Source organism: Giraffa tippelskirchi, chromosome 11, assembly GCF_054371585.1.
Source record: "Giraffa tippelskirchi isolate mGirTip1 chromosome 11, T2T-mGirTip1v1.2.pri, whole genome shotgun sequence".
NCBI classification, from domain to species: domain Eukaryota; kingdom Metazoa; phylum Chordata; class Mammalia; order Artiodactyla; family Giraffidae; genus Giraffa; species Giraffa tippelskirchi.
This window is the reverse complement of record NC_137285.1, coordinates 19,921,012-19,933,894: the sequence shown is the minus strand read 5'-3', so window position 1 is coordinate 19,933,894 and position 12,883 is coordinate 19,921,012. Positions and strand designations below refer to the sequence as shown.

Sequence of the window (12,883 nt, the reverse complement as noted above, 5' to 3'; positions counted from 1 at the left end):
AGCTACTTTTTGACGTTATATATTGTTTCATACTGGTTGTTTATTTTATATTTTGGGCTCCAAAATCACTGCAGATGGTGACTGCAGCCATGAAATTAAAAGATGCTTGCTCTTTGAAAGAAAAGCTATGACCAACCTAAACAGCATATTAACAAGCAGAGACATTACTTTACCAGCAAAGGTCCGTCTAGTCAAAGCTATGGTTTTTCCAGTAGTCATGTATGGATGTGCGAGTTGGACTATAAAGAAAGCTGAGCGCCAAAAAATTGATGCTTTTGAACTGTAGTGTTGGAGCAGACTCTTGAGAGTCCCTTGGATTGCAAGGAGATCCAACCAGTCAATCCTAAAGGAAATCAGTCCTGAATATTCATTGGAAGGACTGATGCTGAAGCTGAAACTCCAATACTTTGGCCACCTGATGTGAAGAACCGACTCATTGGAAAAGACCCTGTTGCTGGGAAAGATTGAAGACAGGAGAAGAAGGGGGCAACAGAGGATGAGATGGTTGGATGGCATCACCGACACGATGGACATGAGTTTGAATAGGCTCTGGGAGTTGGTGATGGACAGGGAAGCCTGGCGCAGTCCATGGGGGTCACAAGAGTCGGACATGACTGAGCAACTGAACTGAACTGTTGCTGAAAGTAGACCAGCCTTTAGGTTGAATTCAGCCTCTGGAGAATTCATACTCCTCTCTTATGTTTTGGCCTCATCTAGTTACAAAAGCACTAACTACTCTTGATTGGTCAGAATGGTTCAGGACCTAAAAGGGGCTCTGAAGGGAATCTTAGGTCTCTTCCATAGATTTTCAGAGTCTTTTTTTTTTTTTTCTTTTTCTTTTTTAGCTGCTGCAGTGTTTAAAACACTTTAATATCTTACTCTCAAATGTGTTTGTTTTTTTTAACTTGAAAAATTAATTTGGGGTCAAATTCTCATAATACCAAACTGTTGTTTTAAGATGTGGGATTCTTTTTCTGGGTCCAAGTTAATGTTTAAGAATACCATTGGCTGTTATGAGGAAAGGAAGAGGGGCTTAAGACAAATTCGAAGTGCAGCTACCAGCAGTTGTTAATTAATTAGAAAGGTAGCAGATGACATCAAGTTAATCAGATTTACTGAGACCTTCAAGTTTACCCAGACCACAGGTAACATAAAGGGGTGCCCAAGCCTATGTCCTTATATTTTTGCATGTTTATAACTAATTTTATAGTTTTATAACTAATTTAGCTTATAATTTTTACATTAAAAATACATTTTAAAAAGGCCCTTTCCCACTGGAGGAATATTTCTGTGAAATTCTAGGTTAAAAAATTATTTTTAACCAAAATATTTTATGATTTAATAGACCAGGTGGTTACAGCTATTCAGTTTGGTGGAAAAACAGTGCCAAGAGCAGATAGTGGCTCAGCAGGAGCAATTCCACAACCAAATTCAAGTAAGTTGTTCTTTATATTGATTCTTGTTTTATATTGTAAAATTTGCAGAAGAACCAATTAGTTAATTCTTTTTTTTTTTTTTTGAGAAGGAAGGATTTATTACTTGCAGCAAGTAAGGAAAACACCCAAAGCAGTGTCTCCCTGAATTATAAAATTGAGGAAGTTTTAAACTAAGGGCACATGCATATTCATGAGGGGACTTGAGCAGAGGAGAATTCAGGATAGAATTGGGGCAGAGATCTACAGAGTCCATGCTTTAGTAGACTGAAGTCAGGAGGGTCAGCATCATCATTCCGTCCTCCACCTGGGTAGGGGCTTAATTCCTAGCGTCAGGGCTTATTGAAGCTCAGGTTCTTTATGTCTCATTGAAGGCAGAACTCAGTGAAAGCCAAGGTGACAGATAAGTGGATTTACTTAGAGAGGCACACAGTCCATAGACAGAATGCAGTCTGTCTCAAAATGCAAGAGCAGCCCTGGGAGAAACACACTCTACAGTCAAGAGTGTGGGGCATCTCAGAAGATGAGAGGCCCCCAATTAGTTAATTCTTTATATCAGTTTTGCTTATAAATTAAATGTAAGGCACAAGTGTCATCTTTAGAGTAGTAGCTCTTATTTTTAAATGCAGTATTTTTAAGACATTTATGAAAATGTGATATTTAATATACATTCTTAGCCAAATCTCTTTTTTTTTTTCCCAAATCTCTTTTTTATTTTTAGCTTATACAGGAGGAAATAAAAAATTTAGTCAAGTTACAGATCAATAATGCTTCCTGGGCTTCCTATGATAGAAGTTCTTTAAGCAAACAAAGATCTTCAGAAAGTCAAATGGGTTTTTTTTCTGAAAACGGTGACAGAAATGAATATGTTATCAGTTATCCCAAGTCTGAAGAGTCTGAAATGCAGCAAGAAGCATCCTTGTCGCAACCAGATTGCAATGTGGATAGTAGCTCAGTGAGCAGTGGGTATGGAACCTTTTGCATCTCAGAACTAAACACCTACAAATCTAAGGACGCTCAAGAATTCATGGAGCACGGAGAGGCTTCTGAAGGACAATTTGGAGCACCAGTGGTGCCAACGGAGCCACTTGGAGATGGTGTGAAAAACCAGAGTTTTTATATACATCCAAATGAAGAGTTTTGTGCTTCTTTACAGGAAGATACTCCCATTTTTCCTGGTGAATTTGAACACAGTTTTCTTGGTGAAAGTAAGATTTCGGAAGTATACAGTGGAAAAACAAACAAGTAAGTGGAATTTCTCCATCACTTGAAGGGAGTTTTACTTGTTAAATACATTTATAGTAAGCTAAGAAGGCGATGGCACCCCACTCCAGTACTCTTGCCTGGAAAATCCCATGGACGGAGGAGCCTGGTAGGCTGCAGTCCATGGGGTCTCGAAGAGTCGGACACGACTGAGCAACTTCACTTTCACTTTTCACTTTCATGCATTGGAGAAGGAAATGGCAACCCACTCCAGTGTTCTTGCCTGGAGAATCCCAGGGACGGGGGAGCCTGGTGGGCTGCCGTCTATGGGGTCGCACAGAGTTGCACACCACTGAAGCGACTTAGCAGCAGCAGCAAACATGTTTAGTAAATACAGCTCTTTTTAGTTGGAATGAGATGTGTTTGAACATGTCAGTTTTATCATATTTTTTATTTATTGCCTGTGGAAAATTGAAAGTAACAAAGCAGACTATATGTTAATGACATCTGACTGCCTTCCCATTGATAATAAGACTACGAAAACTCTTAAGATGGGAGGCCTTGCCAGAAAAGTACCTTTTATATTTTCTAGTCACTGTCGATTTGCTGAAAATTAGAGTATAGGACTGAATCAACTGGAATTTTGTCACACATGTTCATATAATTTAAAACCAAATATTATATACAAGCATGCTCAGTTTTATGTTTTTTATATATTAGAAGAGATTTCGTAAGTTAAATGACATTTTAATTCATCCAGGGGACTTTTCAGTAAAAGAAACTTGAGCTGAATTTGTAAGACAAATAATCACTTAAAATTATGTTCAGTTTTATGTCTCTGAAGTATGTCATCTAATGTAAGGTATTTAACTATAGCAACTCATATCTTGGGTACCCGTAAGTCCATGTAAATAAGTATGTTTTCACTGTGGAGATATACTTAGTACTTGTAGGTGCCACTATGGTGGTGTTTGTTTTATCCCATGGCTACAAACTATACATACTGTTAATCACTGCTAGTCAGTCCTGTTCTTTGTTTAGCCTTTAATAATAAGATATTGTAAAAAGAAATTCATGCAACTCAATAAAAATCTATCCCCTCTCTGCTATTAGAAAAGTAACTCGAAGCATAGTCTCTATCAGTGTTTAGTTTTATTTTAAGACAGCATTTAAAGAGAGGTATTTTGTTTTTTTCTTTTTAAATAGTAAATCGATAACATCATGGGCTCAAAGGCTGAAGCAGAACCAACCAAAGAGAGCACATAAAGAAGAGGGCTACTCAAAATCTGTGCAAGGAGATGAGCAAACCAAGAAATCACCAATTGAGAAAGTAGGTGATAAGTCATTGACTCCGGTGTGCTTCAACTGCAGATAATCAGGATAATTATGTTGCATTTACCACCTGTTCATTAACATAAAATTTTTTTGCCTTTTCTTTTGTATTGTTAATTTGTTCCCTATCTTTTATGGTGTCTCTAAGAATGGGAAACAATAGTCCAAGTAGTGGTTCTTTAGTAGGCCAGAAACCAAAGCTAGTGAGGAATGAAAGTACTAGAAAAAAAAAAATGAAACATTTATTTTATAAATGTCCTAATTCCCTTTGTACTGCAAATGTTTACAATTAGCCTGAGAGTAATCTATTATTTTTTGAAAAACCCTCAAGTGATTTTTATTACTGTTAAGTTGAATTAAGTAGTAATAAATGTGTGAATGCTTTAGATGCCTCTATAAAAACAGTAGAAGCTTGGACAACTTGAATTTATAATCCAAATTGCAAGAGATTAAATGTTTACATTTTATGTGGCCCTTTTGCTCACACAGCAGCTGCTTTTGTTAAAGAGTTAGGGATACTGAGTAAGTTTTAAACATCTTTAAAGCCCCTTTGGCCTAAATTGTCATTGAATAACATTGTTTAATATAATACATTGAAATTACAAAATCAAGTCTCTCTACAAACTTGATTCCTTTAGAAACAGGTCATGTCTTGATTATTCTGAACATAGTCTTTCTATCATCCTTTGAAAAAGATCTATTAAAGAATAGAAATCATAAGAACACAGACCCTTAGCCTTCACAAGGCACTATTTACTTCTCTTTCGGTAAATTTTCTTTCTTCTACCCATGATAACTTAGGCTTCTTAATATCAGGTGTTGAACTGAATCAGATTTGTGTTGAGGAGGGAAATGAAAGTGAAGGAGCTGCGTGAACCATCGAGCCTCTGGGCCTGGTGCTGTGTTGGTAGCTCTGTTCTTTTGAACCAGAACAGTATATCCTTGTTTGGTGTAATGGCATAAAAGCTTTTGGAGACTGGACTGAAAGTTGCTTTTTTCATTGGAATAGGTTGGCAGAAAGGGAAAATGTTTTCATACATACTAGTTTCTTTTTTTTGTTTCAACGTTAACTGAAACTCAGTGGAGACTTTGCCACTTCTGATAAACTACGTATTTGTGGTGTGTATCTCAGTGGATTCACTGTCTTTTGTGACTGTGGATCAGTATTTGTGCGATGTAGCTCTGTGGTTCCCAGAATTTGCTGCACGTTAGAGTCATTAGGAGCTTCAGAAATCTGGGACTCCCCTGGTGGTCCAGTAGCTAAGACTCCGCGCTCCCAGTGTAGGGGGCCTGGGTTCAATCTCTGATTGAGAAACTAGGTTCCGTATGCTGCAACTAAGACCTGGTGCAGCCAAATAAACAAATTAAAAAAAAAATCTACTTACACCTGGCCACCAGCCCCAGATGGTCTGCCCTCATTGGTGTGGTCGTGACCTGTTACCAGGTGGTTTAAAAGCTCCTCCGGTGAGTCTTCTGTGCTGTAAAGCTTGAAACCAGTGATCTGGCCAAGTTTTCTTCCTCCATCCGGTGGAGAATCGGATGAGCAGCTGAAAGATCAGAGGTACTGTCTGAGAGATGCCGTTTAGGGTTAGGTCTTCCTAGTAGTCTGTTCTGCCTCTGGGGATCTCAGTAGGGCAGAGGGTAAAGCTGTGACGAGGGCATGATGCTCTTTAAACTTGAACTTTTCTTTGATTATCTCCTAAACAAGTTTTATTTTCCTAGTTTTTTAAAGGTGAATTCGATATTTTTGATATTAAATCATTAGGGGAAATCAAGTTTCTTTGGTTTGTCTGTTTTAAACAGCTTTCAGGTACTGGGGGTTGGTGAAACAAAGACACCTACCACACCTGAAACGTACCTTTTACTTGCCTAATTCTCAAATTCTGTGGATTCACAAAAGTTGGAACTTTCCTCTTTATTTCATCCTTTCTCATCTCTCTCATTGTTTGTTTGTTTGTTTTTCCTTTTCAGCCTAAATCCAGGGAACTTTATGATCAGAATTCTCTTGGGATCCAATTTTCTTCTAATAAATTAGTTTATTTGGAGGTCTAGCTATTCTGAAGCACATCTTGAAATTGGATAGTGTTTAGCACAGGGATTTTCTAAAGTTCCAGCTGGTCTTTGTTTCCTTGGTCCTTTGGGACAGACTGGCTGTTACCATTTTTCCAGCTGTGGCCTCTGTGGTGGTTTTTCAGATGCTTTAGATGGTTACTGATGAAGGTCCTGTGCTAGGCTGAGGCTGGTTTCTTGGAAAGGGCTTTCCTTGCACCATACTTTCCTTTCTCTTTGAAAATGGACTGTTTTCTTCAGTCGCTGCCTCGTGGGCTGAAAGTGCAGCAGACGATTGTGTGAGGTAAGCCCCCTCCGGCCAATGCAGTGGGCGTTGGTTCATCACTTTAGGATTTGCACCTCAGAACCGGTGCAAAACAAAATATTTCACTGAGGATTTTTCACTTAGTCTTCTGCAGTCAGCTTCTTCTGGTCAGTTAAGTTCAGATACGCAACAGAAATTCGAACAGGTAGGAGTTGTAGAAGAGACATCTGATGAAAAAGAGATTAAAAGTCGTGCCTTAGAAAGCTGTGCGCGCATATGCTCAGTTGCTCAGTTGTGTCCAGCTCTTTGCGACCCCATGGACTGTAACCCACCAGGCTCCTCTGACCGTGGGATTCTCTAGGCAAGAATACTGGGGTGGGTTGCCATGCCCTCCTCCAGGGGATATTCCCAACCCAGGGATCGAACCCGTGTCTCTTGTGTCTCCTGCATTGACAGGCGGATTCTTTACCACTGGCTTCACCTGGGAATCTGAGGAGGATAGAAAAAGAAGGCTGAGCAGAGATCCCCTTCTTGGTAGGGAGAATGTCAGCAGCTTTAGCATGCTTTTATGTTGGCAGTGGGTCCACAGGTATTTGTAAGCAAATAGAGCTATGTACTTCTTAACCGGAATTGGAAGTTTGGTGGTGGAACTGATAAGAAAAATTCTGATGAAAATAATCTTTTCACATATCTCTGTTTGGAAACACAGATTTCTTGCAACAATGCCAAGATATTGTAAGGAAATTTTAACTTGGAGCTTTTAATTAGAATTGAGGATAGGTAAGCATTTTTAACCTTTTCTGGTAACCAATTATTTGTATATAAGATATAGTCTACTGTTTAGAGTTCATGTTAGTTATTTATGTGCAGTTTTCAGAGTTGATTTATTGTAGTCTTACTGATAAAAATGAATTTTTAGGGCTTTTACATTAATTTTTGTACGAAATGACTGTAATTCTAGGCACTTGAAATTTCTTTTGGGAATTGATGGCAAGTTAGGAATACGTTTTCCTTCTGAACTCTTTTTAACACCTGCTTCCGGTTTCTTCTTCCAGCTCCACAGAGAATCAAAATAAATGTTTGTAAATTACACAGGAATAGAAAATCCTTCACTGTTAATTCCTATCATTCTGAAATTATTGGAACCATGGGGAAAGCCAAGTTGACTTTCTTTGTGAACCTCTGAAAGTTCCTCTGTGCCTGGGTTTGACACCTGGCTCATATTCCTTGGGTCAGCAGTTTGTGCCTAACAATTTTAAACTGTCAACTGATGGCTTTCTTTCTTGATTTGTAGTCTGATTTCACTGCTGATACACATTCTCGAGCTTTTTACTTCAACAAACCAGATGAGGGTCCAAATTCTTGGATGTCTGATTCAGGAACAGGTATGATACTTGTTTTGTTTTTGTTTTCTGGCCTTACCCCTTGGCACGAGGGATCTTTGTTCCCCAATCAGGGATAGAACCTGTGCCCCCTGCAGTGAAAGCATGACGTCCTAACCACTGAACCACCTGGGAAGTCCCAATACTTATATTTTTAAGGAGGCTTTTCAAAATAGAAATGTGTGCATTTCTCCTAGGGTGATAATCGTATACTATATACTAAAGGGGTTTCTAAGATGTATTGTGTGTTGTCTTATGTCTCTGGCATCTGTAACTTCCTCACTTGCCTTAATTTGTGATACAAGTTTTGAAAAGATAGAAGTGTTTTGTTGTTGTTTTTTTTTTTTTTTACAGTTATTTCAAATGGCTACAAAAATCATTTCAGCATTTTTTCAGATATCCAAAGTGAATTAAGAAATTCAACCCCCCTGTGAGCCATTCTGTATTCTCCATGGTGAACTTATTTTAGTCTTAATGGCTCTACACACTAACTCCTTTTTCCACCATCCCACATCCAATTCAGGATGAATCAGCTTTGCCTGTGAAGGTTGCCAGAACCTAGCAACTGTCACCACCTCCCTGCTCTCATCCTTCACAGAGCCTCATCCCCTGCCCTCTGGGTTCCCATGAGCCTCCTGACCAGCCGCCCTGCTTTTACCTTGCACCTTCCATCTGCTCTCAGCACTGTAGCCAGTGCAATCCTTTGTAAGGACCGGTCCGATCACGTGACTCCTCTGGATAAACCCTGCGATGGGTCTGCTGTGTTCAGAAAAAGAACCCAGAGTTTGTCCTTATTCCCACAGGCCTGCAGACATCTAGCCCTGTTGTTGGACCTCACTGTCTGCTAGTCTCCCCCTTTCTCTGATTTAGCAGGGAGGCTGTTTGCTCAAATATATCAGATGAGTTCTCATTTTAAGGCTTTTGTTTGGCTGCTTCCTGTACGTGGAATGTTCTCCTCACTTCTTATGGGGGAACCTCCTCATACATGGCTAGCACAGCCAACCTCAACCATCCTATTCAATAAGAGCGCCTGTCCTCCCTTCCACACACACTGCATCCTCCCTTACACCCAGTTTTTAAATTTCTCCAGAGGAGAGTGCTGGGCATCTTCTGACATACTGTATATACTGTAGTCTTGTTGCCTTCTCCCCACAGCTGGCATAGTAAATGCTCAGTAAGTATTTGAATCATTGAGTTCTTTCATTGCTCCTGTGTAAGTCTGTACTTTGCATAAAGAAATTGTTGTCTTTTTAAAAAATATATTTATTTTAGTGACTTCCCTGGCAATCCAGCAGTTCAAATTTCACCTTCCAATGCAGGGGTGCAGGTTCAATCCCTGGTCAGGGAGCTGATCCCACATGCCTCATGTCCAAAAAACCAAAACATAAACAATATTATAACCAATAAAGACTTTGAAAATGGTCCACATCAAAAAAAAGTCTTAAATATTTATTTTATCATTCAGTTTAAAATATTTGAGTCATTAAGTTAGGACTCCTACATGGCAAGACATTTAAGTGAAATTTTTTCCCTTCTAAATTCAATTTCCTGTATCCAGGTAGCCAAAACCTCTCATATTTTATTTTCTTTAGGTAGAAATAAGTTGTTCTAGAAAGCACTATTATTCTTTTTCCTCACCCTTATCTATTCTGTGTATTTTTTCACATTAGGACTGACTTACTGGAAACTGGAGGAGAAGGACATGTATCACTCTTTGCCTGAGACTTTAGAGAAGGCATTTGCACCAGCCTCCTCCACGGATATATCACCAAGCCAGGTAATTTAGTAACACGTGACGCACATGTATATTTGTGTTATACAATTGTATATTGTTTCATTTATAAATTTTGTATTTTTCAATTTCTGATATACAGAAAAAAGGCATGGGCTTTAAATCATACCCACCTACTTTCAAATTTGGTTTCTGTCATTCATTGCCTGTGTGATCTTAGGAAAGTTACTTTAAAATGAAATTAAAAATGCCCAGTGTCATGTGAAATTAAATGACATGGTTTTGTGTCCACTATTTTAAATGTAGTAAGTACACAGATAAACTTCTTTTCCCGTTCCCAGACCTGATTTTGATTTTCTACTCTGTTATAACCTCCCACTGATCCATTTTGTCATAATTAAGTTACTGTATTGATTTTCTTTGCGCAAGGAATGTAAATACTTTATTGACTTCATAGCAAAGAAATAAAAATATCCAGTATGTGTATATCGATATATATATCTCTCTCTTCTGTGCTTAGATCAGGGGATGAGAAAATAAGTTGGAGGAAAGGAGAGATACTATTAAAGTAACCAGGAGAGCTGTAAACACAAGTGACAGGCGTAGATGGACAGGACAACATGGGACCAGCGTATTTGTGGACATCTGAGTCCCAGAGAGGGTGGAAACCAGCACTCCATCCTTCAGGAAAGGAGTAAAAGAGACAGATAAACACAAAGAAGGAAGGGCTGGGGAAGTGAGACTGAGGGTTCTGGGAGACGCAGTGGGCTTTTCAATTACAGGCTCACTGTATGTGTTTTCTTGATCTCTGACATCTGTAAATGAACTCTGTTTTGTTGACTCAAAATATAAAGTTCCCATCAGTTTTAAGACTTCCTGCTTCCTAGTCTACCAAGAAAAAAAAAAAAATCCATCAATTAGACTGATGCAGTGCTTTCTTATCCCTTAGAATTTATGTTTTATAGACTTAAACATATTTTTATCATCTATTTCTCATACATACTTAATGAAAAATGTAAGTGAAGTAAATTGGTTGAAACGTCTTTACCTCCAAGGGCTTACTCCTCACACTCTTCTCTTAAGTCAGTGCTGGTGTCTGTGTTTTCCATACTCCATTTCCCTTGGGCCACTAAGAGCATTGGTGACTTTACATTTCTTTAAAAGAGAATGAAAAGCCTTGGTGCTGAATTTTTACCTGGCTTAGTAGTTATGTAGGACTGACCTGTATTTGACCCTCAGATGGGGAATGTTGCTTAAGCAGCTGATTCACTGTCCCTTAAATATTGGTTCTCGGGGATTCCAACACAGGCTCAAGCCACTAGGATTTTCTTCCAAGCAGCTGACACCTGTTTGGCCAATTTTGAAGGCTTTTTTATTTGCTTATGAGCAGCCAGTGACAATTATGTCACAGCTACTACTTGACCAAAGGCATTTGTAGGATACTATTAATTATAAGAGGCATCCTCCGTTCAGAGATGTTAAAATATGACAAGAGAAATTGTAAAAGTAGTGAAACGGGAGTTCCCTGGTGGTCCAGTGGTTGGGACTCCATGCTTTTACTCCTGAGGACCTTGGTTCAATCCCTGGTTGGGGAACTAAGATCCCACAAGCCTTGTAGCATGGCAAAAAAAGAAGCAGTCCCTCATCTAGGGCTGTTTGTGCTCAGAGCCATGTCTGACTCTTTGTGACCCCACAGACTAGCCTGCCAGGCTCCTCTGTCCATGGGATTTTATAGGTGAGAATACTGAAGTGGGTTGCCATTTCCTTCTTGAGGGGATCTTCCCAACCCGGGGATCGAACCCACGTCTCTTGCATCTCCTGTATCAACAGGCAGATTCTTTACCACTGAGCCAGCAGGGAAGCACCAACTTAGGGCTACTTTCCGAATGTTTCTCTAATATGCTGGTTTTGATCCATTCATTCATTTACCCATCTCTCTGTCCATCCATCCCTTCACCCTTTTTTTCCAGGGTGGAAAAATTCACTTTGTATTACTATGAGCTCTAAATAGGAGAAGGCAATGGCATCCCACTCCAGTACTCTTGCCTGGAAAATCCCATGGACAGAGGAGCCTGGTAGGCTACAGTCCATGGGGTTGCTAAGAGTCGGACATGACTGAGCGGCTTCACTTTCACTTTTCCCTTTCACGCACTGGAGAAGGAAATGGCAACCCACTCCAGTATTCTTGCCTGGAGAATCCCGGGGACAGGGGAGCCTGGTGGGCTGCCGTCTGTGGGGTCGCACAGAGTCGGACACGACTGAAGCGACTTAGCAGCAGCAGTAGCAGAGCTCTAGATAGAACAGTTGTAACTCTTCACCCAGGCCCCCCGGGGTAGGATTCCTCAGGCTATAGCCAGAGCTGAAGAACTGCTCAGCGTAGGCTTCTAGGTTGTAGATATATAAAAGTAAAATTTCAAAGTGGGGTTATAGAAATCGTTGATTTTAAAAGTTTACATTTAACAAATTAATGCCTTTAATGCATACACACAAAGTATAATTGTCTTTTTCACAAGCTAGTTAAGGGTTTATTAAAAAATATTAATTCATGGTGCTCTGCAGTCTTTGTAGTATATGGAAATGGGACAGTTTAAAAGTTTAAAGCTGTATGATGAATGTGTTCTTTCAGTGCTTTCAATGTATCTCTCACTGAATCTGTAATATCATTTGAGAGAATGTCCACAGTTTAAATTTGAGGCCCAGAGTTAAATGGTACCCTGTCATGACCTACAATAAGTCCCATCTTGAGACAAGCTAGGCCCGGTGTGTTACTATTTGGAGCTTAGGCCTCTTTGTAACACTTCCAGTGTAGCAAAGCCCTGATTTCAGTTGTGGAAGTTAGGATTGTATCTTCTTCTTTTTATAACTAATTTAAAGGAGGTCTTATTTGCATTGGGTAGCTTCTTTCTTAGCACTTCTTGTTGTCTGTGGTGTGCTGTGCTTAGTCGCTCAGCTGTGTCTGACTCTTTGCGATCCCGTGGACTGTAACCCGCCAGGCTCCTCTGTCCATGGAGATTCTCCAGGCAAGACTCGTGGAGTGGGTTGCCATGCTCTCCTCCAGGGGATCTTCCCAACCCAGGGATCAAACCCAGGTTTCCCACGTTGCAGGTGGATTCTTTACGAGCTGAGGCACCAGGGAGTTGGCACTGCCAACTCTTAAACATGAATGTAACTACAGAGCTAGGCAACTCCACTCTTGACACCTGTCCCTTCAAGTCACAGGAAATTAATCTGGCTGGAAGTTTTCTTGTCCCACTTCATTCACTCATTATGAAGTCTTTTCTTCAGAACTTGGTTCTTATTTTAAGTAAGGAGATTACCACGGATTTTATTCTTTGAAAGTGTTCTTAGGGTTTTAAATATCTTAGGTTTAAATTATCCGGTTAATATTTATGGTTAGAAAAGACGAAATTTTTTTCCTGAGGTAATAGGTAATGGGGAATGACTTCCAAACTCTTATTACAAATCTGATGGTCTAGCATCTTGGTTT

The 12,883-nt window shown here is 39.7% G+C and overlaps 1 protein-coding gene across 50 annotated transcripts in view; it reads left to right on the top strand.

Moving 5' to 3' along the window:
* The window catches only part of MPHOSPH9 (M-phase phosphoprotein 9), a 57,303-nt gene that overhangs the window by 10,572 nt on the left and 33,848 nt on the right, over nt 1-12,883 (top strand). For 45 of the 50 annotated variants that reach the window (XM_081540323.1, XM_081540324.1, XM_081540311.1 and 42 more), the window contains 5 exons: nt 1,346-1,435; nt 2,155-2,678; nt 3,843-3,966; nt 7,577-7,667; nt 9,335-9,441. In XM_081540323.1, coding sequence (XP_081396449.1) covers nt 2,263-2,678; nt 3,843-3,966; nt 7,577-7,667; nt 9,335-9,441 — 738 coding nt within the window. In that variant the 5' untranslated portion in view covers nt 1,346-1,435; nt 2,155-2,262. Of the gene's footprint in view, nt 1-1,345; nt 1,436-2,154; nt 2,679-3,842; nt 3,967-6,738; nt 6,817-6,991; nt 7,063-7,576; nt 7,668-9,334; nt 9,442-12,883 lie in introns of all 50 variants that reach the window. The other 5 variants (XM_081540340.1, XM_081540339.1, XM_081540335.1 and 2 more) reach the window with 3 other exon arrangements.